The following is a 26,542-nucleotide window of genomic DNA, read 5'->3' on the forward strand; positions in this document are numbered from 1 at the left end:
TTAGAGTTCAGAGAGATTATCAAGTCCAAGGGGGCTCAAAAAACTTAGCCCAACTATTCCAACAACAGTAAGACAACCATAATGTGTAAAACAGGGGTCCTCAACCCCTGGGCCCTGGACCAGTACCAGTCCATGGCCTGTTAGGAACTGAGCCACACAGCAGGAGATGAGCAGGTGAAGCTTCGTCTGTTTTTACAGCTTCTCCCCGTGGCTGGCATTACCGCCTGAGCTCTGCCTCCTGTCAGATCAGTGGCGGCATTAGATTCTCATAGGAGCATGAACCCTACTGTAAACTGTGCATGGCAAGGGATCTAGGTTGCACAGTCATTATGAGAATCTAATGCCTAAAGAAACCACCCCCACACCCACCCCTGTCCTTGGAAAAATTGTCTTCCATGAAACCAGTCATGGCACCTGGTGCCAAAAATGTTGGGAACTGCTGGTGTAAAACATGTAACAGGTGGCTCATGTCTGTAAACCCAGCACTTTGGGAGGCTGAGGCAGGCAGATCACCTGAGGTTAGGAGTTCGAGACCAGCCTGGCCAACATGGCGAAACCCCATCTCTACTAGAAAATACAAAAATTAGCCGGGCATGGTGGTATGTGCCTGTAATCCCAGCTAATCAGGAGGCTGAGACATGAGAATTCCTTGAACCTGGGAGGCGGAGGTTGCAGTGAGCTGAGATCGCGATGCTGCACTCCAGCCTTGGTGACAGGAGACTCTGTCTCAAACAAACAAACAAACAAACAAACAAACCAGAAAACATAACAGTGCAGAGGTACTGCTTGAAGTGGGCAGGGAGACTTGGAGCTGGACCCCTGTTCCCCATTCCCTTGTAGTAGACTCAAGGCACCTCTGGGGTCACCTGTGGCACACTATTTGACCCATCCCACTCCCACTCTATAGATGAGATATTGCTGGCCAATGGGGTGAAATGCCACAGTCTGGATCATGCAGCTGGTTACTGGCAGAGCTGGGGGTAGAACTTGGAGCACCTGCCTCTAAGCCTAGATTCACTTCCTTTTCTTTTTTTTGGCGGAGTATCGCTCTGTCCCCCAGGCTGGAGTTGCAGTGGCTTGATTTCGGCTCATTGCAACCTCCGCCTTCTAGGTTCAAGCAATTCTCCTGCCTCAGCCTCCTGAGTAGCTGAGATTACAGGCACCCACCACCACGCCTGGCTAATCTTTGTATTTTTAGTAGAGACAGGGTTTCGCCACGTTGGCCAGGCTGGTCTCCAACTCCTGACCTCAAGTGATCCGCCCCGCTTGGCCTCCCAAAGTGCTGGAATTACCAGCCACCACACCTGGCCTTAGATGCACGTTCTACCACACCCACAGCTGTTCTCAGAAGCAATTACTTTGTTATTTTTAAGACTTGGGGATAAGGAAGCTGAATTGTCTGCAAGCTGGAGGTCTGACCCTCACACAGGTGAGACTCATTTTCAAATAGGACATCAACAGCCACTGAGTGCAGTTCCTTGCGGAGTGGGTGAGAAAGAAATGTCACTTGTTTGCACAATTAACTCACTTAACTTTGGCAGACCTGGTCTGGGTAAATGATCACATGACCACAGTGAAGCCTGACCTGATGTGTATCATTTCGTTTATGGCTGTGTGATCCAGAGAGCGCGCCCATCTCCCTAACCCAAGCATTCATTGTAACCTGGATGTGACCAGCACAGAAAGGGGAGAGGGTGATGGGTAAAGGAATCTGAGGAGACTCAGAAAAGCACCTTCCCCCGCCTCTGTGCCTCAGTTTCCTATCAGTGGGCTTGGGGGAACAGCTCTGGAACAAGGAGCCAGAGAGTGAAAAACACTATGAAATCTCCAGAATAAAGTAATTTGGTCACTACTTTTTTTTCTGGAGGCACAGACACTGTTCTCCAAGTCCTTCTTCTTCATCAATGCTGAAAGAGCCTCCTCAACTTCCCACACACATCAGTAGAAGATCCTGTCCCTCAACCGCTGCTGGCTACTGTTCCCCACACCCTATGTTGCCACTCTGGTAGAATTTTGAAGAATAGAAGTTTATTTTTTAAAGGGGGTCCTGCAGGCACCCTCCACGGCAGAAATGTTACAACTGTGCTTGTGGGATACCTCACACAGCCAGCTGAGGGGAATGCCAGGGGTGCCAGAAAGTGAGACCAAACCCCAGCGTCACTAGGGTGAGACTGAGCTTAGTGCGGTGAAGTTGGCATGATAGGCTCTTCTCTTTGCTCTGAAAAAGCTCAGCATTTGTGTCACCTCTGGGAAGCAGTGCTGAGAGCCAAAGTCAAAACCCTGGGCTCCAAATCCCTGTGGGAAGAAAGTCTCCTCGAGTCTTTTTGGTATGGTGACCCTCATCTGCGCAGATAATCTTTACACACCGCATAGGTTGTGGCCTGAGATTTGGGACACATGGCCACTGTCTCCATGGCTCGCTCCCCTGGCACCAGGTGGACACCATGAATCTTAGCTCCCCTGAGTCAGGGACCCACCAACGTTCTGCAAGAGTAAACTGCGGAGCTGGGTTCAGGCCCTCCTGGCTACCTGGCCCCTGGGGAGAAGGAGGGGTGAGGAGGAGTATAGATGCTCCTGTTGCAGGAAGGAAGTGGGTGGGTCCTCCTCCTCAGGGGTTCTGGCCTTGGGAGGTGTTCAGGAGGGATTTGGGAAGAAGAATAGAACGCTGGAAAAAGCATTCAGTCTCAGGAAAGAATTAGCCTAGGCCAAGCCCTCACAGTGTGACACTGGCTAAGGCGGAGACCTCCCACTCCTTTCCTCTTTGTTTTGGCGCTGCCCAGATCTTTGCCAGGTCTTGGCACTTCCATCTCCACCACTCACAGACCAAGGTGAGGACACAGTCAACAGCCTTCCCTTCTAGACACCTCTCTCAGATTATCTAATCTCTGCTAATTAATGCTTTTGATTCCCTTCCCCTTTTGTTGCCCCCAGGAAAGAAATTGACCCTTCAGCTCAAGGGCACCTTCCTACCCCAGGCTGGCAGGGCTGCTTGGGCAGTGGAAGTTGGAGGCACAAGTCCTAAGACAGACCCTGAGTGGAAAAGGTTTTATAGAACTCAGCTGGCCACAGCTAGTTCTATCCAGCCCATTCTTTATTAATGTAGCACTGAGCCTTTCCAGGCCCCCTCCCTTTAGCTGCCCCAGCCAGGGCATCGATCGCCCTAATGGCAAGGCTCTGCAGTGGCAGCCCTGAGCTGCTCTGTCCCCAAGTCTTCCTGTGGCTGCTAATTAGAACTCACAGACTCTACTTTACAAATGGGAAGCTGGGGCCCAGGGGGCCCTGATGGGAAGTGAGAGGGGGCTGAGCTGAGCGTCATTCTCCCCAACACCCAGGCCCTCTCTGGCTGGCTCTGTCACTGACCCAAGACTAAATAGTGTGTGTGTGTGTGTGTGTGTGTGTGTGTGTGTGTGTGTGTGTTGTGTATTCCCAGAACCGAGAACACAGAGGCCTAGAGTGGGCAGGTGGGATGTTAGTTCTTTCTTGAGCCCCAGGTAGTCTTTGCACAGTGGCAGCTCCAGAATTCCTACAAAGGAAGGGAACCCAGGTAACAATCTCCTTGGAAGGGGGCTGAAGGACTTGACTTTTATTTGTATTAGCTGAGCATACATACTGTTCAGACTCTGATTGGATAGTTTTGGGTGGCTGTGGGGACCACAGTAGTGGAGGGAGTACAAGATGGAATCTCTGGGCGGGGGTGGGGGGGATGCTAAACCTCTCCAAGCCTCCTTGTCACCACCACTGTGCTTTTAGCTGGGGACCTATGCCCTGTACTCCTGACACTTCCCAGCCCTTGAATCAACTGTGGGTGCAGAGACTATGTTCCCAATATACCTGCAGTGGTGAAGGGGAGGACCAGGGGACATACCCTGGGGGTTATGGGCACCTAGCATTTTCTAGGGATGCAGTCAGGTGAAAATGTCTGGCAAGAGAAGTGTCGGTTGACAGGACCCTGAGCAGCAGCCAGACCCAATAGAAAAGAAAGATTGACTATCTGGAGCTGCTGAGGCAGAAGAGAGATGGGGAGTGGGGGGGAGATATTCTGCTAATTGTGCTTGAATCTACACACAGCCTTTCCACCCCAGCTCTCCTGTCCCCGGGGGCTGTAGCTCACATAGCTCAACACTGGAAGCTCCCCCAAATACTTTCCATGTTGCTCCAAGCCTCCATTTAGGGGGTCAGAGATAAGCTCAACTTTGGAGGAACTCAAAAAGCCAGTATCCTATTAAATCCCAGAGAGAAAACTGTCAGAAGTAACAAAACAACATGAAACCAGAGATGTAAAATGTGGGATATTGTCCACAGCTCCATTTGTTCTGCGGTCTTATAGAGACATTAAATTATTCATCAGAACAGAACATCAGCACCCACCACTACCACATCCACATGATCTGTGGTCCTGGGAACATTGGAGGCCCCCTCTGCTCAGGGGCAGACTGGTAGTGTGGGATGGGGAAGGGGCATCTGGATACCCCTGGTTTCCTGGAAGGGTCATACCTCCAGGGAAGGGCTGGACAGGGTCTGCGTTCTCCGGGCCATACCAGTAGTGACTCTCAGAACTGAAATTGACTAGAGAGTGGAAACTGTCCAGAAGTTGGGAGCTTCCTGCAGTCCAGGGCTGTGAATTCCCTCTTCCCTCAATACCTCCCAGGCTCCTTTGTAAGTGGAGAGTGGCTACTGATGTCCGGGGAGTCGAGTCTGACTTGGGGACCAGGCAGCTGGGGCTGAAGGATGGCTGGGACGACCCTGTCTCTTCCCACCACCTCTTTCAAAGGATCAGTCCTTGTCAGGACCAATCTATCCCCTTCCTCACTCCAGCTGCCTCCCTCCTTTCCAGCTCCTCTGCGTGAAGCACTGGAATCTCTCTTCCCTGTGCTCACTTAAAAAAAAATTATTTCCAGGGACAGTTGGAGGGGTTGCCAAGGTCACTTCCCCATGGACAAGCACCCTTCCTCATCATTCCTCCCTCCCTGGCCTGAGCCTTTCAGAAGGGCCAGGTCCCTCTCCATCTAAGCGGGGGTGGTTGGCGGGAGGCAGACACTCTGGGCCCGGTGCTCGCGGCCTGGGTGAGGGGTTGTGAAGAGGAAGGAGTTTCTCCCTCGCCTCAGTCTGGCCTGACCTGACCTAGCTGGATCCCACCCGGACCATGGTCTCTTCTGCCCATACCCAACATTCCCACTCGAGGGTCAGGTTCATTCCACAGAGAATTCGCCACCGCCCCAGGGCAGGGGTTCCCATCCCCGTTTTCCTGTCCCAGACTAAGGTCCACATTTTCCCGCGGGAGCCACTGTAGAGTGAAGGGGTGACGCCAAGGTCACACAGGAAGGCAGAGGCATGACGGAGACTGGAGGGGGCGGGAGGGGTGCCGAGGCCCAGGCTTTCTCCCTGGCCGTTCCCCTCGGGGTGCGGGGGCGCACTCACCGCCGGGACCACTTGGCGGACGGCCTCCCGAAAGGCCGCTTCCACAACACGCCGTAGAGCTGCACTTTGGTGCTGATGTCCAGCGCGTCCGAGTCGGCCTGCTCCAGAGACGGTGAGGGCGACACCGAGTTGGACTTGGACGTGAACATCCTGCCTCAGCGGGGCTGTGCCCGGCCCGGACCCCACCTCCCGGGGTCAGCAGGGACGCAGGGCGAGGGGCGAGGACGGAGCCGTCGGGGGGCGTCCCACCGAGCAGAGAAGCGGAGCGGCCCCGGCCCGGAGCTGCAGCACCAAAGCGCGCTGGGCACTGGACGCGGCGCGAAGGGGGCGCGGGGCGCGGGGCGCGCAACCGGCGGCTGGCGCTGGGGATTGCAGAGGGCCGGGCGGGAACTTGGCGGGGAGGGCCGCTCAGCCTCCGGCCGGCAGCATCTTCCCCTCCCCCCGGCGACAGCCCCAATTCTGGTGGCCCCGATTGGCTGGGAGTGGCAGGTGAGCCGGCAGGAGGCCGGCCTCGGGCGCCAATCAGGGCGGGCGCCGGCTGAAGGGCCGGGCTCCGTGCGTCCGGAAGGTCCCTGCGGGTCGCAGGGTCCGGGGACTCGGTCGCAGCGCGTCCCTGCCGCCGCCCTCGCGCCCAACACCACCCCGGGGTCCCTCTCGGCGTGCAGCGCCGACATCGAGATGGGGGCCACGTCCGCTTTGCGATGGGCTTGGAGGCACTCTGCAGACACCTGCTCGCCTCAGGATGGAGGAGAGGACAGAGCGAGGGCGTGGGGTCCCACACCCCGGCCTGAAATTCCACCGCAGTCCCTATGGCTCCGCGAACTGCGGCGGCCTGGCTTTTCTCCCCCTTGAAGAGGCGATTCCTGATGCTGGTGCCTACCCGGGCTGGCGGGTGGCCAGGTACGACTTCGGGAAGTGCCCGAAGTGCCCGCCCGGGGAGGGGCTCCATCAAGGTTGGGTGCCCCCCTTCCCCTGTCAGGTGGGTGTCGCTGTGCTCCCTGCCGCCTCGGGCGCATCGGATCGGATTTCTCTTCCTGGAACTTGACCGGGTCTGTATCGGCATTTGGCACTCAACGCCAGTCTGGAGCTATCAGTGCAGTGTGTGTCCGTGATTTATCTGCGTGCCTGGCCCGCGCTCCCTGGAGCCGGCTGCTCCGTCCGCTTCCGCTCCTTTCGGAGTTGGCGTTTGGGGTGACCCGCTCATTTTCAGGCCAGAGAGACGCCGGCCGGCCCCAGGGGATCGCCTCCTCCCGGCGGGTGGAAATGCTAGGTTGGCACAGCTGCCTGCCCCGCGCCACCTGCCAGGCGTGGAGACCGCGCAGTGAGCGGCTGCCAGCCAGACCACGCCGCAGTCGCGCTTTTCCTGTATGAGGAGCCAAGGCCGCCTCTGGAAGTCGGATTGCAACAGAAGTTTGCAAATGGCTAGCCCGAGAGCCAGATCAGTTTACAGACAGGCTTTATGAATTTGCCCCAAGTTTTAAAATTGAGGTATACTTCATGGTAAAAAGCACAAATCTAAGTTATTTCTTTGATGAAGGTATATACGATGTAACCCTACCCAAAGCAACATACAGAACACTTGCATCACCTGTACAAAGTTTCTTCATGCCCCTTTGCAGCCGATCAGCCCCCCAACAACAACCACTTGTATCATTCCTATCACCTCTGCACAGTAGACTTAAGTTTTTGAATGTAATGCCTAAAGGGGCATCCCCACAGGCCCCATCATCCCCTATGTCTGACCTGCCTGGCCCCTCTCTGCAGGCATTTGGATGCCTGACGCCCACTAGATGTTCCCCAAGGCCATCCTAGATCTCCCATTTTATGACTGTAGCTAATCATCACCCTGCTACTCTTCCCTTAACCCCCTCTGGAGTTCCCAAGCCCAGGCAGCACCCCCTTGTTGCTCACTGTCCTGAGGTGCCCATCTGAATTCCTTGCACTTCTCTTATGGCTCAGGCCCCCATGCGAAACATCTCAGGCCAAGCCTTAACACAGGACCCTGGGCGTGGGTCCATCAGGTGGGAGGAGATGGGACTGGGAAGACGATGAGAGCCTGAGGCCAGAGTACAAAGTGGACATTTTCTGTATATATTTTTTCTATTTCTGACACATGGTCTAATGCTTGCAAATCTTCCCACTTTAGGAACCCTGCTTTTCTTTTCTTTCTTTTTTCTTTTTCTTTTCTTTTCTTTCCTTCCTTCCTTCCTTCTTTCCTTCCTTCCTTCCTTCCTTCCTTCCTTCCTTCCTTCCTTCCTTCCTTCCTTCCTTCCTTCCTTCCTTCCTTCCTTCTTCCCTCCCTCCCTCCCATCTGTCTGTCTCTCGCTCTCTCTCTCTCTCTCTCTCTCTCTCTCTCTCTCTCTCTCTCCCCCTCTCACCCAGGCTGGAGTCCAGTGGCACAATCTCTGCTCACTGCAAACTCCACCTCCCAGGTTCACACATTCTCCTGCCTCAGCCTCCTGAGTAGCTAGGACTACAGGCGCCCACCACCATGTCCGGCTAATTTTTTGTAGTTTTAGTAGAGACCAGGTTTCACCGTGTTAGCCAGAATGGTCTCGATCTCCTGACGTCATGATCTGCCCACCTCGGCCTCCTGAAGTGCTGGGATTACAGGCATGAGCCACCGTGCCCGGCCCTTTTTTTTTTTTTTAGAGAGATGGGGGTCTCGCTATGTTGCCCAGGTTGGTCTTGGGCCACAAGTGATCCTCCCACCTCGGCCTCCAAAATGCTAGGATTACAGGTGTCCTGCTTTTCTAAGATGAAAGCTAGAAAACTTGTATTAGAAGCCTGTGGTATGGAGTTCACCAGTCAGGGACACCTGACTTTGAGTTGCAGGTAACAAATATGAGGAAAAAGCATATACAGGCATGTACTTTTCAAGGGAACATGGCGGCACATGCATCTGACATGCCTTGCGTGACAGCTGTGTTCTCCTGGGGCGGCAGCAGCATGCAGGGTGGGTGCTGCAGCAGCACGCGGGGTGGGGGCTGCAGCAGTCACCGGGAGGTGGGCTCCTAGCAGTGCACAAACAGCAGCAGCAAGAACTCGGGGGCAGCTGCAGCATTCTCATCCAACAGCTTCTGCAGTTCACCTTAGGTGTGGTTCCTGGAAGCTTTGCCTCAGGCCTGGCTCCCTGGTTCTCCTAATATCCTTTTAATACATTCATTTCTTTTCTGCTGAATCAGGTCAGTTGCAGTTTTGGCTGCTGGTGATGAGGACTAGTGGTGAGCTTGTGAGCCATGGGCCAGAAAGGCAGGATACCTGCAATCATTCAAAAGAAGTCCTGCACAGAAGGGCCCAGTGAGCCCAGATAATACTGGGGAAGGCTGATTCCTTCAACAGGAGAAGGGGAGCATTGGTTTCTTCAATGACAAAGAGCAACCAATCTTCACCTATTTGGCTCTGCATACAGGACATGTGAATAGACCTTAGATAACAGCAGTTAAGGCTGGGTGGAAGGAAGGCTCTGAGGCAAACAGCAGGAGTTTGATCAACCACTAGATACTTGAGTGCCTTCTGTTCCCCTTGCCTAACCAGCGCAGACTGCACCAGGTCAGCCTTGGGAGAAGCTGTTTCTGCTTCCATTGTGTTCTCTACCCCAGCTGGTAGGAGTGCTGAATGCCTGGATGAGTTCTGCAGCAGACAGAACAAGCCAGGTGCCAATCCAGTACCCTAGACCAAGTGGGTCAGGACTGCCCAGTCTTGCCAGGAAGTAAGTGAGACCAGTCAGGGGTGAAAACTCAGGATCCCTAAGTGCCCTACACTGCTCAGACACAGAGCTGATGTTCTAATACATTATTTACAACAGACACATTTCATTTAATTTTTACAATAGACCCATGAGGTATATACATACTATTTTTAGTTTTCCAGATGAGAAAAATAAAGTTCAACGGAGCTGTCTACCTAAGTCACATAGCTAGTAATTTCCTAGAACATGATACAGGTCCTAAATATGTGTTGAATGAGGGAAAGTGACAGGCTGAAGTTTGATCTGAGTCCTTAGCCCTTCCCCTTCACCCTGCAGCACACTGTCATGTGAAGTAAAGTGCAGTCTAGGAAATACTAGACCACTTTCAGTCTTTCCTCTCTTTTCAGGAATTTTTCTCAATTGCCAACTCACCTAGGGCTCAACTTCTGTAGAACTGATGATGCAATTCTACGAGTGCTACAAAATTTTAGCTGTGCTCAGGGATAGACTCCCAATAATGAACATACATTTTTGTTAGAGACAGGGTATCACCCTCACCCAGGCTGGAGTACAGTGGTGTGACCACAGCTTGCTGCAGCCTCAACCTCCTGAGCTCAAGTGATCCTCCTATCTCAGCCTCCTGAGTAGCTGGGACTACAGATGCATGCCACCACATCCTGCTATTTTTTTTTTTTTTTTTTTTTTTGAGACAGAGTCTTGCTCTGTTGCCCAGGCTGGAGTGCAGCGGCGCCATCTTGGCTCACTGCAAGCTCCGCCTCCCAGGTTCATGCCATTCTCCTGCCTTAGCCTCCCCAGTAGCTGGGACTACAGGCGCCCACCACCACGCCCAGCTAATTTTTTGTATTTTTAGTAGAAAAGGGGTTTCACCGTGTTAGCCAGGATAGTCTCAATCTCCTGACCTCGTCATCCACCCGCCTCAGCCTCCCAAAGTGCTGGGATTACAGGCATGAGCCACTGCGCCCAGCCACATTTTGCTATTATTTATTTATTTATTTATTTTAAGAGATAAGGTCTCACTATCTTGCCCAGGCTTGAACATACATTTTTATAATGTTGCTTTTATCCATAGTCTGCAGGCAGATGTGACAGTCACCACTGTTCCATAAAACAAGTATTAGCATGGCCATTTTAAGTGACTAGCCCATGGTAAGGAAATGTGTGAATACTGTGGGGAATCCATCTCTTCAATCTTATACTTCAGGCTGGGCACAGTGGCCCAAGCCTGTAATTCCAGCACTTTGGGAGGCCAAGATGGGTGGATCACTTCAGGTCGGGAGTTTGAGACCAGCCTGGCCAACATGGCGAAATCCCATCTCTACTGAAAATACAGAAATTAGCCAGGCATAGTGGTGCATGCCTGTAGTCCCAGCTACTCAGGAGGCTGAGGCAGGAGAATCGCTTGAGCCTGAGAGGTGGAGGTTGCAGTGAGCCAAGATTGTGCCATTGCACTCCAGCCTGGGAGACAAGAGTGAGACTCTGTCTCAAAAAAAAAAAAAAAAAAAAAATCTTACACACAAGCGTATTACTTAGCCCACTAAAACCAGCAATGGGGCAGGAAACATGGCCTAATAGAAAATGGTGACAAAAGTCACCTGGAGTCACATCATTGGACTACCATGAGCCACAGAAGCTCCCAGTAACCTGGACAGAAGTGGCTCTTCCCGTAGTGCCACCTCCTCAGCTCCTTGCCCCTCTGTCCCTGACCCCACCCTCAGGCAGGCCACACCGTGTCTACTTGTTCCCAGGCTTGTGCCAAGTGAAGGACCCAGGAATGCTGAGACTCTGTCTTCAGCACCGGCATCTGTCTGTCAACTGGACCCAGCCCAAGTAACCCTGAGGGACCAAGAAGCAGAAGAGGCAGAAAGACCTGGGCTCCAGGCCAGGCCCTGCCGCAAAATCAAGTGTCGTCCATGGAACCCCTTTCCCTCCTCCAAGCCTCATTCCACCATTCAGCCTCCTGCCCTAGATTCCACAAGCCTGTGGAATTTCAGCTGAAACCATACCCTCCTCTGGCTTCCTGTGGATCCTTGTCCATCGCCCATTCTAACACACGTCTGTCTGCCTTGTTTGGAGTTTTTCTGTATATGTTTGCTTCCCTTTCACACTCGGAGGTCCTTGAAGACATAGTTCAGAGCATGTGGTGGGTGCTCAGCAAATGCTTACTGAACCGATTTGTCCTCGCTTAGCCTCTGGTCAACTGCTGCCATTTTCTGTTTCAATTTGCCAACCAAATAGAGACTGACCTCTCGGGTCCTCAGCTTCCCCTCCTCTATAAAACAGTCTGTGTGTGTGTGTGCTGAGGGGGTTGGGAATGTATGTGAAAGCAGTCTCTAGACGGCAGATTGGTCACCTGATTTTAGTGTTAATGTAAGTTTAAGTCCAGGCTCTGCCACCAGCTGTATGAACTAAAGACAATCACTGGGCTTCTCTGGGCTTTCATGTTCTGAAGGAACTCCTCCTTCCTCCCCTCCTTCTACTCTCAACTTGCTTCATGTCTAACTTCTTTTGTTATTATTTTTTTTTTAGAGATGGGGTCTTCCTGTGTTGCCCAGGCTGGCCTCTAACTCCTAGGCTCAAGCGATCCTCCTGCTCTGGCCTCCTGAGGAGCTGGGACCACAGGTCCACACCACCATGCCTGGCTCATATTCACCTTTCTCACTAGGACTGTGCAATAGCATTTTCTGGTGACTCTCCCCACCAACAGCTGACTCCCTAAAGAATACAGCTCCCCACCATCATGTGTGCTCTTTTCAAGGCCCCAAGCTGATCCTGCAAGTCTCTTGTGTAAAGCCCCCTGCTGGGTCCCATTCCCTTGACCCCAGCTCCCTAGCTCCTGACTTTGGCTCTAACGCTGATATGGTTTGGCTGTGTCCCCACCCAAATATTATATTGAATTCCCATGTGTTGTAGGAGGGAACTGGTGGGAGGTAGTTGAATCGTGGAAGAAGGTCTTTCCGGTGCTATTCTTGTGATAGTGAATAAGTCTCACAAGATCTGATGGCTTTAAAAAGGGGAGTTTCCCTGCACAAGCTCTCTTCTCTCATCTGTCACCACGTGATACATGCCTTTCACCTTCTACCATGATTGTGAGGCCTCCCCAGTCACATGGAACTGTAAGTCCAATAAACCTCTTTCTTTTGTAAATTTCCCAGTCTCAGGTATGTCTTTATCGGCAGCGTAAAAACAGACTAATACAAACACCCTTCACAGTCTAGACCCTGGCCCCGTCCACACTCAAAAGTTGGTACCAGTAGAGTGAGGCACCACTGAAAAGTTACCCCAAAATGTGGAAGTGACTTTGGAACTGGGTAACAGAGGTTGGAACAGTTTGGAGGGCTCAGAAGAAGACAGGAAAATGTGGGAAAGTTTGGAAGTTCCTAGAAACTTGCTGAATGACTTTGACAAAAATGCTGATAGTGATATGAACAATAAGGTCCAGGCCGAGGTGGTCTCAGATGGAGATGAGGAACTTGTTGGGAACTGGAGCAAAGGTGACTCTTGTTATGTTTTAACAAAGAAACTGATAGCATTTTGCCCCTGCCCTAGAGATGTGTGGAACTTTGAACTTGAAAGAGATGATTTAGGGTATCTGGTGGAAGAAATCTCTAAGTAGCAAAGCATTCAAGAGGTGACTTAGGTGCTGTTAAAGATATTCAGTTCTATAAGGGAAGCAGAGCATAAAAGTTCAGAAAATTTGCAGCCTGATAATGTGATAGAAAAGAAAATCCAAGCTAGCTATGGAGATTTGCATAAGTAATGAGGAGCCAAATGTTAATCCCCAAGATAATGGGGAAAATGTCTCCAGGGCATGTCAGAGGTCTTTATGGCAGCCCCTCTCACCACAGGCCCAGAGGCCTAGGAGGAAAAAGTGGTTTCATGGGCCGGGCCCAGGGTCTCCATGCTGTGTGCAGCCTAGGGACTTGGTGCCCTGCATCTCAACCACTCCAGCTGGGACTGAAAGGGGACAACGTAGAGCTTGGGCCATGGTTTCAGAGGGCACAATCTCAGTCCTTGGCAACTTCCAGGTGGTGTTGAGCCTGCAAGTGCAGAGAAGTCAAGAATTGAGGTTTGGGAACCTCTGCCTACATTTCAGAAGATGTATGGAAACACCTGGATACCCAGGCAGAAGTTTGCTGCAGGGGCAGGGTCCTCATGGAGAACTTCTGCTAGGGCAGTGTAGAAGGGGAATGTAGGGTGGGAGTCCCCACATAGAGTCCCTACTGGGACATTGCCTAGCGGAGCTGTGAGAAGAGGGTCAGACCCCAGAATAGTAGATCCACTGACAGCTTGCACTATGCACCAGGAAAAGCCACAGATGCTCAACACCAGCAAGTGAAGGCAGCCAGGAGAGGGGCTGTACCCTGCAGAGCCACAGGGGTGGAGCTGCCTAAGACTATGGGAACCTACCTCTTGCATCAGCATGACCTGGATGCAAGACATGGAGTCAAAGGAGATCATTTTGGAGCTCTAATATTTGACTGCACTGCTGGATTTCAGACTTGCATGGGGCCTGTAGCCCCTTTGTTTTGGCCAATTTCTCCCATTTGAAATGGTTGTATTTACCCAATGCCTGTATCCCCATTGTATCTAGGAAATAACTAACCTGCTTTTGATTTTACAGGCTCATAAGTGGAAGGGACTTGCCTTGTCTCAGATGAGATTTTGGACTGTGGACTTCTGAGTTAATGCTAAAATGAGTTAAGACTTGGGGGACTGTTGGGAAGGCATGTTTGGTTTTGAAATGTGAGTACAGAGATTTAGGAGGGGGCAGGTGCAAAATGATATGGTTTGGCTGTGTCCCCACCCAAATCTCATCTTGAATTCCCATGTGTTGTGGGAGGGACCCAGTGGGAGGTGGTTGAATCATGGGAGTGGGTCTTTCCTGTGCTGTTCTTGTGATAGTGAATAAGTCTCATAAGATCTGATGATTTAAAAAGGGCCAACCTGACCAATATGGTGAAACCCCATCTCTACTAAAAATACAAAAATTAACCGGGCTGTGGCACCACGTGCCTATAATCCCAGCTACTCAGTAGGCTGAGGCGGGAGAATTGCTTGAACCTGGGAGGCAGAGGTTGCAGTGAGCTTAGACTGTGCCACTGCACTCCAGCCTGGGTGACAGCAGAGGGAGACACTGTCTCTAAATAAATAAATAAATAAATAAATAAATAAATAAATAAAATAAAGGGGAGTTTCCCTGCACAAGCCCTCTTCTCTTGTCTGCTGCCATATGAGATGTGCCTTTCACCTTCTGCCATCATTGTGAGGCCTCCCCAGCCACATGGAACTGTAAGCCCAATAAACCTCTTTCTTTTGTAAATTTCCCAGTCTCAGGTATGTCTTTATCAGCAGTGTAAAAACAGGCTAATACAAACACCCTTCACAGTCTAGTCCCTGGCCCCTGTCTGCGCTCACGCACGGTCATTCCCCTGGCCCTCTGCTCCAGCCACGCGGGTTCTGCTAGCCTGGGAAGGCACCATGCTCTTCACATCTTCTCACTTGCCATCTCCTCAGTCTAGAATGCTTCTCTTATTCCCCAAGCCCCTCTTCAACATTCAGCCCAAAGACTTCTTTAGTGATGTCTTTTATTTTTCTTTTAAAACATTATTATTATTATGTTAAGACATAGGGTTGCTCAGGCTGGAGTGCAGTGATGCCATCTTAGCTCACTGAGCCTCAAACTCCTGAGCTCAAGCAATCCTCTCTCCTTGGCCTCCCAAGTAGCTGGGATTACAGGCACATGCCAAAAAATCTGACTAATAATTTTTTTTTTTTTTTTTTTTTAGAAATAGGGCCTAGGGATCTTGCTATGTTGGCCATGCTGGCCTTGAACTACTGGGCTCAAAAGATCCTCCTGTTGCTGGTATTACAGGCATGATCCACTACACCCAGCAGTGATGCCTTTTTTTTTTTTTTTTTTTTTTTTTTGAGACAGAGTCTCACTCTGTCACCCAGGCTGGAGTACAGTGGCTCGATCTCGGCTCACCGCAACTTCCACCTCCTGGGTTCAGGTGATTCTCATGCCTCAGCCTCCGGAGTAGTTGGGATTATAGGCATACACCACCACACCCAGCTAATTTTTGTATTTTTAGTAGAGACAGGATTTCATCACGTTGGCCAGGCTGGTCTTGAACTCCCGACCTCAAGTGATCCGCCTGCCTCAGCCCCCAAAATGCTGGGATTCTAGGTGTGAGCCACTGCACCCACCAGTGATGCCTTTTCTGATGTCACTTCCTCCTCCCCTTGGCTGAATTATATTCCTACTTTGATTGTGTTTCCTAAGGCCACAATGGGCCTTAGGCTCCTCTACCTGTGCAGGGCTAGGTTTCCCCCAGGGCAACCCAGGAGAGAGTTGAGGTGGAGTACAAGGCACCACATGAAGGTGCGAAGCCAGTAGGCCAAAGGACTATGGGGGAGGGAGAGCCACGAGGGCATGCGGGCACAGAAGACTAGTTGACCCCTCTCTGGGTGTGCTGGGGAGCAGGGTACCCCAGGGCCCCTGTGGGAAGTCTCGCCTGCCTGTGGGGAAGCACAGCCTGAAGCCACATAAGAAGGCCCCCACTTCAAAGTCTCTCTCCACTTCAGCTCCCTGGCACTAGACTAGATAGGCTCTGTTCTCATCAGCAGGGCCAGCCTCTTGCTAGGCTTCTACCCTCCCCACTGTCTCACTGCCCAGTAATCACTCACTCCCAATGTTGCCAATGCAGAAGTGTTTTGGGGAGTGGCTAGAAAACCATGCCATCCTGTCAGCCTGCCAGCTACTCTACAGCACTAACATTGGCTCTTAGTACCCACTGGCATCGCTGTGGGCAGCACACTCAGCAGACACCCTGAAGGTATTCAGTGCTCCCTCTTGTGGGTGATGCATGGATTAGAACATACATTAATTTGGCCTCTAAGAGCAAGTATATTTTGGGAACTGTAAGAGGCAGATATGCTGAGTCTGGCCAGTAAGCCCATAGCCATTTATTGCTATGATCTCACACACTCTCCCAGAACATCTAAGGGAGAGCCAAGGTGCTGGCCCCTCATCTAGAACAGAATTAGCAATTCACTGGACTGGGTGCCATAGTCTGGTCACCGGCGTTAGCTCCATCTTTACTCAATGAGAAGACTTTGGGCAAGTTACTTTAAAACACTCTTGTCTTCATGTATCAAAAGGGAGTTAACCAGGCACAGTGGCTCACACCTATAATCCCAGAGCTTTAGGAGGCTGAGGTGGGAGGATCAACTGAGCCCAGGAACTCGAGGTTGCATTGAGCTGTGATTACACCACCACGCTCCAGCCTGAATGACAGAATGAGATCTCCAATCTCTTTTTTAAAAAAGAAGGGGGTGGCCAGGACATCTAACTCTCTGCATCATACTTTCTTGGAATTGTTTTTCCAGATTCAATAGCATGTTCTTTTCTGGCTTTGTTACTAAACTGAATTTGTGTCCGCACACCCAGCGGAGCAAAGCCAAACACTGCCATGGGGATTGCAGTCAGAGAAAGTGAGGCATTTATTGCAGGGTGCCAAGGAAGGAGAATCTGGCAGCTCATGCTTTAAACCAGAACTCCCAGACAGCTTACAGGCAAGACTTTCTAACGGCAGAGGTTACAAGCAAAGTCATAAACCATAAATTAATCCATGGAGGCTATACATTGGTTTGACTTAAAAGGTGGACATCTCAAGGTGGATGGGGCACAGGTCACAGGTGAATTCACAAAGATTTTCTGATTTTCATTTGGTAAAGGAGGCAAAACTTTGTCTAAAAATTTGGTATTAGCAGAAAAGGATGTTAGCTCTGACCCATGAGTGTGAACAGGTGGTCAGAGTTCAGTCCTCATCTCCCCCTGTCTGAGGTCTACATGCCAGCAGATCATTTGGTGTGGTTCTGGGTTTGTGAAAAGCAACTCAGGAAAATATGGTAAGGTATTATCTTTAGTTTCTAAAGGGAACCAAACTTTCTGAGACTCTAACTTCCTTGGTTATCGTTTTAGGCTACTTTTGCCTTCTTTCTTATGAAGTTGCTCACCTACTTCTCAGGGCTAGCTAGGTGCCTGGAATTTCCCTTGAAATAACTCAGCTTTTCCTTTATTTCCATGCTGAGTGGGTGGGGAGGGTGCCTGGCCGGCTCCAAAGAGGAGTCCCTGCTCCTCTCATTTTCTCAGGTACTGAGCAGGGCGAAGACAGGGACAGAGGAAAATACAACATAGGTTCTACTGCTGTTCCCACCCTCTGCCCCTAGCCTAGTGAACACCCAATTCAGATGGGGGCTGGAGGGCTGGAAGGAAACAAGAGGTCAGGAGTGGAAGCTTCGGTGAGACAGTAGTTGAAGTATCTGAAGATGGTTATCAAATTCTGCCCTCAAGAGCATTCCAGACATAGGCAAGCAATCCAGTTCCTTCTAGCTTCCTCAAAGGCCCCAATCTCCCTCTTGATCCCCTTCTCCACTGGGCTCCCTCCTCTGATGGCTCCTGAATTTGTCAGGATCCCTCCGTTCTGGTGGCAACAAGAGTGGGACACAAACTTTTACTCACATTCCTATCCAAATATTACAAAATTGGGCAGTGGCTAACATCGTAACAAAAATCAGTGGCTGAACCAGTACTAGGATCTGGGTTTTCTGATTCCTAAATCAGCTCCTTGCTGTGGTTGGTCAGTACTGAGTTAGTAACCTGAACCCAGTTAATTTCCCACCTGTACACTCAGTTCCATGCCCTTTCTGACACTGCTAACTCCCAAGCAACCCTCACCAAGTGTGAGGCAGAGGTGGAGCTACCCACACACAGAGTCAGTGGCTGGTCCTGCCAGGGATCAGGGCTGCAGCTGGGGCGCGGGAAGGGAGGGCTGGTGGGAGGGTGGGGTGGGGAAACATGTCCTTAGGCAATTTTGTCCATGTTTGGACACCATAGAGCAGTGATCCCCAACTTTTTTGGCACCAGGAACCAGTTTCATGGAAGACAATTTTTATCACACACAGGGGTTCGGGGGGAGATGGTTTCAGAATGATTTAAGTGCAATACATTTATTGTGCACTCTATTTCTATTATTACATTGTAACATATAATGAAATAATTTTACAACTTACCGTAATGTAGAATCAGTGGGACCCCTGAGCTTGTTTTCCTGCAACTAAACAGTCTCATCTAGGGGTGATGGGCGACAGTGACGGATCATCAGGCATTAGATTCTCATAAGGAGTGCACAACCTAGATCCCTCGTGGGTGCAGTTCACAGTAGGGTTCATGTTCCTGTGAGAATCTAACGCTGCCGCTGATCTGACTGGAGGCAGAACTCAGGCAGTAATGCTTCTTCACCTGCCGCTCATCTCCTGCTGTGTGGCCCAGTTCCTAACAGGCCAAGGACCAGTCCTGGTCTGTGGCCTGGGGTTGGGGACCCCCGCCATAGTGGGCAATTACGCAAACCTAGATGGCATAGCCTACTGCACACCTAGGCTGTATGGTACAGCCTTTTGCTCTTAGGCTACAAACCTATGCAGCACATTACTGTTCTGAACACTGAAGCCAACTGCAATGCAATGGTAAGTATTTGTGTGTCTAACCATAGAAAAAGGTAGAGTAAAAATGCAGGATTATGATCTTATAGGACCACCGTTATAAACGTGGCCCGTCATTGCCCGAAACATCGCTCTGTGGTGCATGGCTGCTTTATAAAGCACATTACACGGTGATCAACGCTGCAGAAAAAGAAGTAGAGCAGCGTACGGAACATGGGGGTGGGGACAGATTACAGTTTTAACTCCTGTGGTCCTGGTAAGCCTAATGGAAGGAGACATTGCATCCAGAGTTGAAGGAGGGGGAAGAGCATTCCAGACACAAGGACAAAGACTCAAGGTTGCTTACTTCTTACATTATAAACAGTTTATCGGAGGATGCAGCTCTAGCTTTGAAGAATTAAAGACAGACATACACACATGTGTAGGCTGGTGGGAGGTGGGTGTTTGATTCCCTGGGTTGCTGCTTGAAGGGCTGTGGTGTTGGGTGTGCCGCCTGTATGTGGTTCTCTCTGGCTGTGGGTGAGAGACCGAGTGGGCAAGAGACCGAGTGGGCAAGAGACCGAGTGGGCAAGTGACCGAGTGGGCAAGTGACCATCGCTGTGCGTGGTGATTGTTGTGATGGTGTGTGGTGTTTGGTTCTGACTCAGTGCGGGTCGTTGAGTGTGTGGCTGGGACCATTTAGAAGTGGATACACACTTATCTGTGACTGTGTAAAAGTGTGTGAAACATTTTCTCACCGTTTCCACGGAGCAACCATTTTACCAGGTTTGGAAGGAAGATTAAAGTTTGGAAGCCTAAGAGTTTATCTGGTAATTAATTTTAAACATTATATCTGTGGTAAAATAAATGTGGATTATGAAGGAGAAGACAAAGTCAGCAAAAGTGCGATATCAAGGAGCTTCTGGTGTATGGGTTGACATCTCTCGGCTAAATACTAGACCACCACGGGTGGCGGTTCTTTCTCCTTTACTTTTAGGCACCTTTGGCGTGGGAAAGTGCGGGGAGTCCAGGACTCGACACATCCTGAGGCAGCGTGATACTGATGACTGGGACTCTGAGGTCCTGGATGCTGGTCACCCCCTGCGATGCCCAGTCCTGAATGAGAAAACCGTCCCTATTCAAGGTGGTACAGTTTGTCCTTGGGCCAGGTCTAGACTCCAGAGCTACTCTCTCTTGGTTTGATCCAGTTTCTCTCAGACCTTGTGACCTCTATAGTGTAGTTAAGTGTGTGGACTCAGGAGCCAGAACGCCTGAGCTCCAGCTTCAGAGATGTGCCTTGGTTTCCACATTTGAAAGTGGGGATAAGCCAGGCAAGGTGGCTCATGCCTGTGATCCCAGCTCTTTGGGAGGCCGAGATGGGAGGATCCCTTGAGCCCAGGAGTTTGAGATCAGCCTAGGCAACATAGGGAGACCCCATCTCTACAAAAATAAAAATTTACAAATTAGTCGGGAGTGGTGGCATGTGCCTGTGGTCCCAGCTACTCAGGAGGCTGAGGTGGGAAGATTGCTTGAGCCCAGAGTAGAGGCTGCCGTGAGCCATGATCACACCACTGCATTCCCAGCCTGGGCAACAGAGTAAGACCCTGTCTCAAAAAAAAAAAAAAAAAAAAAAGACAAGAAAGAAGAAAGAGAGAGAATTATAGCACATAGCTCATTGAGTTACTGGGGAGGACTACATGTAAAATAATGCTACTACTGCTGCTTCTGATAAGGATGATCATGTGCAAGGAGTTAATGCTTTCTTTCTTCAAAGATGCTTTTTCCATGAAATATACCACATTGCCTCTTTCTTTCTACATTCTTCAGGAGAGGGCAGAGGCAGCATTTCCCTTGTAGACACAGTGATGTTGTAGGATTGCACACACTGTAAAGTCAGACAGACGTGAATTCAAATACCAACTCAGCCATTTACTAGTTTCTTTTTCTTTTTTTTTTTTTTTTCTGTTTTGAGACAGAGCCTTGCTCTTTCACCCAGGGTGGAGTGCAGTGGTGCAGTCTCAGCTCACTGCAACCTTTGCCTCCTGGTTTTAAGCAATTCTCATGCCTCAGTCTCCCAAGTAGCTGGGACTACAGGCGTGCACCACTACACCTGGCTAATTTTTGTAGTTTTAGTAGAGATGGGGTTTCACCATGTTGCCCAGGTTGGTCTTGAACTCCTGACCTCAAGTGATCTGCCCGCCTCCGCCTCCCAAAGTGTTGCGATTACAGGCGTGAGCCACCGTGCCCGGCCATTTAGTAGTTTCTTAACGCCTGTCTTAGTTTACTTTGTTCATTTAAAAAAAAAAAATGTTAATACTGGGCTTGCAGCTTGGTGCTGAGGATCAAATGAAAAACTGTAATTAAAGGAAACCTCAGACCTTAGTTACTGATTACTGATATTAAGAGACAACTTGGCAGGGCATGGTGGCTCACGCCTATAATCCCAGCACTTTGGGAGGCCGAGGCAGGTGGATCACCTGGGGTCAGGAGTTCGAGATCAGCCTGGCCAACATGATGGAAACCCCTGTCCCTACTAAAAATACAAAAATATAGGCATGGAGGTGGGTGCCTGTAATCCCAGCTGCTAGGGAGTCTGAGGCAGGAGAACCGTTTGAACCTGGGAGGCGGAGGTTGCAGTGAGCCGAGATCATGCCACTGTGCTCCAGCCTGGACAACAGAGTGAGACTCCATCTCAAAAAAAAAAAAAAATTAAAAAAAAAAGGTAACTTAAGGCTGGGAGTGGTGATTCACACCAGTCAGCTCAGCACTTTGGAAGGGTGAGGTGGGAGGATTGCTTAAGGCCAATAATTCTGTGTTGCCTAGGCAACAGAGTGAGACCCTGTCTACACAAAATAAAAATTTAAAAATTATCCAGGCATGCTGGCGTGCACCTGTGGTCCCAGCTACTCAGAAGTCTGAGGCAGGAGGATCCCAAGAGTTCGAAGCTGCAGTGAGCTACATTATTAATCTTGCCACTTCACTCCAGCCTGGGCGATAGAGTGAGAGAGACCCTGTCTCTTAAAAAAAAAAAAAAAGAGAGAGAGAGCGAGAAACAACTTAAGCAAGAATGGTTGAATGTTAAGCTTGTGAGCCTATAGTTCAAGGAGACAGTTGTAAATGTATCCAACCTGACGTTATTCATGGTCAGGACAGTGTTGTGAGTTCAAGAATAGAGAGTAGCTGGCAAAAATAATGATCTTTTCTGTGTTCTTTGATCCTGGGAAGGGGTGAGGGACTCTAGTTTCCCTCTAACATCCCCCCCCTCTCTGTGTGTGTGTACACGTGTGAGTGTTTGCTTATGTAAGAAAGGAAGGAAGAGGATGGAGCTGGTGCAAAGCCAGCCTTCTCTCAGGGTATCTTTCTTCCATACCATCTCTACTTCCTCAGAATCCTTGATCTGCCAAAGAGAAATTTGGAATATGATGAAATGGCCATTTCACTTCTATGTGTTTTGAATGCAAACATGCACATTTTGAATGTAAAATAAAAGTTCTCTTTCTAAGTTGAAAAAAAATTCCATTTAACAAATTACTTAAAAAAAAAAAAAACCCTAATTCTATAGAAATAAATGATGATTGTCAGGTGGGGCACAATGGCTCATGCCTGTAATCCCAGCACTTTGGGAAGCCGAGGCAGGAGGATGGCTTGAGGTCAGGAGTTTGAGACCAACCTGGGCAATGTAGTGAGACTCCATCTCTACAAAACATTAAAAACTTAGCCGGGCATGGTGGCATGCACCTGTAGTCCTGGCTGCTAAGAAGGATGAGGTGGGAGGATCACTTGAGCCCAGGAGTTTGAGGCTGCAGTGAGCTATGGGCTTATGATTGCACCACTGCCCCTCCAGCCTGGGTGACCAAGCAAGACCCAGAAAGAAAAGAAAGAAAGAATTAAAGAAAGGAGGCCAGGTGCGGTGGCTGACGACTGTAATCCCAGCAGTTTGGGAGGCCGAGGTGGGCAGATCACGAGGTCAGGAGATCGAGACCATCCTAGCTAACACGGAGAAACCCCGTCTCTACCAAAAATACAAAAAAAATTAGCCAGGTGCGGTGGTGGGCGCTTGCGGTCCCAGCTACTCAGGAGGCTGAGGCAGGATAATGGCGTCAACCCAGAAGGCAGAGCTTGCAGTGAGCCGAGATCGCACCACTGCACTCTAGCCTGGGTGGCGACAGAGTGAGACTCCATCTCAAAAAAAAAAAACAAAAAGAAAGAAAGAAAAAAGGAAATACATGGTGATTGTCGACAAATGTGAAAGTACCTATAATAAAAAGAATAAATCAAACATTATTCACAACCCCACAATCCAGAGATAATTACAGTTGAAATTTGAGGGTATAATTTTCTGAACTAGTTGTATTCATTTATCTTTGCCCTTCTTTTTCACTATCCTTATATTACACTTTTTGAAAGGAGTATCTGCCACATGCAGTCTGGTAAACTGCTTTTCATACCTGAAATTAATCATGAACATATTTGTAATTACATTTTTGATCACATAGTATTCCATTGTATTGCTTTTCCATAATTTAATCAATCTGGTATTGTTTAAGTCAGGGCTCTGAACACTGGATAAAACCATGGTCCTATCCATGAGCTATCTCCCTTGTCTTAACTAACTCCACAAGTCCTCCCAGAACGTGTGAATGCCTGACCTCTTCGTGAATAACTGTGTTTATTTCTTGGCCTAGTGATATTCAAGAATGTGGCTTTTATTTCTGTAACGAGTGGGGTTGATCGAAACCAGCACAGAAGGCTATGTATCAAGATGAGGCATTGGAGAACTACAGGAATTTGGCTCACTGGATAGACATCGTTCCACCATGGTTGAAGATGTAACTCCTGTTCAGAAATCATTTATTAGTGGTGAAATTCCAAGGAGCTTCTGAGGTGCCTCCTGTTCACAAATAGTTCAGATTTGAGGGCTGATAATAAGCAGCTCTACTGACCCTCACCTGAAACTCCATCTCCCCCACCCCCCACCTCTTTTTGAGACAGAGTCTGGCTCTGTCACTCAGGCTGGAGTGCAGTGGCACAATCTCAGCTCACTGCAAACTCTGCCTCCTGGGCTGAAGCCATCTTCCCAACTCAGCCTCCTGAGTAGCTGGGACTACAGGCATGTGCCACCATGCCTGGCTTTCTTTCTTTTCTTCCCTTTCTTTCCTTCCTTCCTTTCCTTCCCTTCCTTCCTTCCTTTCCTTCCTTTTTCTTCTTTTCTTTCTTCTTTCTTTTCTTTTTCTTTCTTTCCTTTCTTTTCTTGTCTTTCTTTTCTTCCCTTCATTTCCTTTCCTTTTCTTTTTTTTTTTTTTGAGACGGAGTCTCGCTCTGTTGCCCAGGCTGGAGTGCAGTGGCGCGATCTCGGCTCACTGCAACCTCTGCCCCTCCAGGTTTAAGCAATTCTCTGCCTCAGCCTCTGGAGTAGCTGGGATTACAGGCGCGTGCCACCACACCCAGCTAATTTTTTTGTACTTTTAGTACAGACGGGGTTTCACCATCTTGGCCAGGCCGGTCTCGTGATCCACCCGCCTCGGCCTCCCAAAGTGCTGGGATTACAGGCATGAGCCACCTTGCCTTGCCCTGCCTTGCCCTGCCTTGCCCTGCCCTGCCCTGGCCTTGCCTTCCCTTCCCTTGCCTTCCCTTCCCTTGCCTTCCCTTGCCTTGCCTTCCCTTGCCTTCCCTTGCCTTGCCTTCCCTTGCCTTGCCTTCCCTTGCCTTGCCTTGCCTTGCCTTCCCTTCCCTTCCCTTGCCTTCTCTTCCCTTGCCTTGCCTTCCCTTCCCTTGCCTTGCCTTCCCTTCCCTTGCCTTGCCTTCCCTTCCCTTGCCTTGCCTTCCCTTCCCTTGCCTTGCCTTCCCTTCCCTTGCCTTGCCTTGCCTTCCCTTGCCTTGCCTTCCCTTCCCTTGCCTTGCCTTCCCTTCCCTTGCCTTGCCTTGCCTTCCCTTCCCTTGCCTTGCCTTCCCTTGCCTTCCCTTCCCTTCCCTTGCCTTCCCTTCCCTTGCCTTGCTTTCCCTTGCCTTCCCTTCCCTTCACTTCCCTTCCCTTCCCTTTTTTTCTTTCTTTCTTCCTTCTTTTTTCTTTCTTTCTTTACAGAGTCTCGCTGTGTTGCCCAGGCAGGTCTCCACCTCCTAGCCTCAAGTGGTGTTCTTGCCTCAGTCTCCCAAAATGCTGGGATTACAGGCATGAGACACCACATGGGGCCTTATCTTCCCCTTTCACCAGATTGACTATCCCACCTACATTTCTGGCTATGCAGTGATTGCTCTAAGGGGCAGTGTTTGAACCCTTAAACCAAGTCTTTCATTTCCTCCTGGAGGAGTTTGTATTTCTGTCATTTGTACGTAATATATTGGTATATAAGAAACTGCCCTGGGTGATAGGAAGTGAAGTGACATTTTGGTGCCGGGGGATAGAACCATGTTAGGAGGAGGCTTTGCATGAGAAATCCTGCTTTTCCTGAGGAGTTACTGCCTTGCTCTCAAAGAGGGTAACTAATAATGTCCAGGGGCCAGAAAGTTAGAGGGGAATGACAACCTAGAAAAGACCTTTTGAGTTGGAAACAGGAATCTTAAGTTTCAGTAGAGTGGGATGAACTCGGTTTAGTGAGGGCTTAAGTAGAAAGATTTCCTTCTCTGAGATACGAAAAAATTTTATGAATAAAAAATATGGGACATGGCAGCATGGCTCATGCCTGTAATCCCAGCATTTTTGGAGGCCAGAGCAGAACTGCTCGAGCCAAGGGGTGCGAGACTAGCCCAGGCAACATAGTGAGACCTCATCTCTGCATACGAAAAATAGAATAAAATGATTAGCTGAGCCTGGTGGTGTCCCCCTGGAGTCCTGACTACAGGCTGAGGCTGAGGCACGGGAGGGTTGCTTGAGCCCAGTAGTTCGAGGTTCCAGTGAGCTGTGATCCTACCACTGCAACCCAGCCTGGGCGACCCTGTCTCTAAAAAAAAAAAAGTTACAAAGCGGCATAATCACAAATATATGCCATTTAGTAACAAGAAAATAAGTTACTCATAACTGAAAGTCCTTGTCACTCAATTTATGTATTTTTACTAGAGTATATTAACACAGGTAAATATTTCTAACTATAAACAAAATTTTGTTCCAGCTTTCAGTCACATAAGATTACATCATATTTTTTCCTCTGCTGGCATAATCTCAATGAGATATATGATTGTATATTTAGGCTAATTCCAATTTTATGCTATTAAAAATACATTTCCCATAAACATTTCTAGGCATGTAATTGCTTATAATCAATTCCAAAGGTGGAAGACGTGGGATAAAAAGCATAAATAAATTCAAACTCTTGATATGCCCTTTAGAAATGTAGTATCACTTTACACTGACTTCCATTTTATCCATTTTTTTTCTTTTACCATTTCACTATTTTGTCTAGCTACCATTTACTGCATATATGGTATAAACCTAGCATTTAATCTGATTGCTCTTCTTAACATTTCAAACGTTTACCATTGTGTTTTTCTATGCTGTGGCTTTTTCTTTTTTCCTTAAGTCATCTTTAGCCATATTTTAGATTCCTAAATAATTCCGCTTCTTACTGCTGGACTCTTTCATTCCACTATCTCTGTGTCAGTGCCTGCATTGAGACTTTGTCAGTTTAATTAGGCCCTCCACGTGTCTTCCTTTTCAACTATTCTTTCCTCACTCCATTCCAGCTGCACTTGTCTTTTTGCTTTTTCTTGAACAAGCCAAGTAAGCTCTAATGTTAGGACCTGTGCTCTAGCTATTTGCTGTGCCTGGAATATTCTCCTCCCAGGTATCTACTTGGCTCACTTCTTTCAAGTCTTGGTTCAGGTTTCACTTTTTTTTTTTTTTTTTTTTCAGACAGAATCTCGTTCTGTCACCCAGGCTAGAGTGCAGTGGTGCGATCTCAGCTCACCGCAAACTCTGCCTCCTGGGCCTCAGCC

General features: G+C 49.4%; 1 protein-coding gene across 2 annotated transcripts in view; it reads right to left on the reverse strand.

The window, feature by feature from the left end:
- LOC105472900 (pleckstrin homology and coiled-coil domain containing D1) overlaps nt 1-5,798 on the reverse strand; it is a 47,455-nt gene extending 41,657 nt beyond the window's left edge. The window contains exon 1 of one of the 2 annotated variants that reach the window (XM_011726481.2): nt 5,419-5,798. In XM_011726481.2, the coding sequence (XP_011724783.1) occupies nt 5,419-5,567 (149 nt within the window). In that variant the 5' untranslated portion in view covers nt 5,568-5,798. The remainder of the gene's footprint in view (nt 1-5,418) is intronic. The other variant, XM_011726480.2, reaches the window with a different exon arrangement.
- Nucleotides 5,799-26,542: the final 20,744 nt, after the last annotated feature.

Source organism: Macaca nemestrina, chromosome 7 (assembly GCF_043159975.1).
Source record: "Macaca nemestrina isolate mMacNem1 chromosome 7, mMacNem.hap1, whole genome shotgun sequence".
In the NCBI taxonomy this organism is placed as follows: Eukaryota; Metazoa; Chordata; class Mammalia; order Primates; family Cercopithecidae; genus Macaca; species Macaca nemestrina.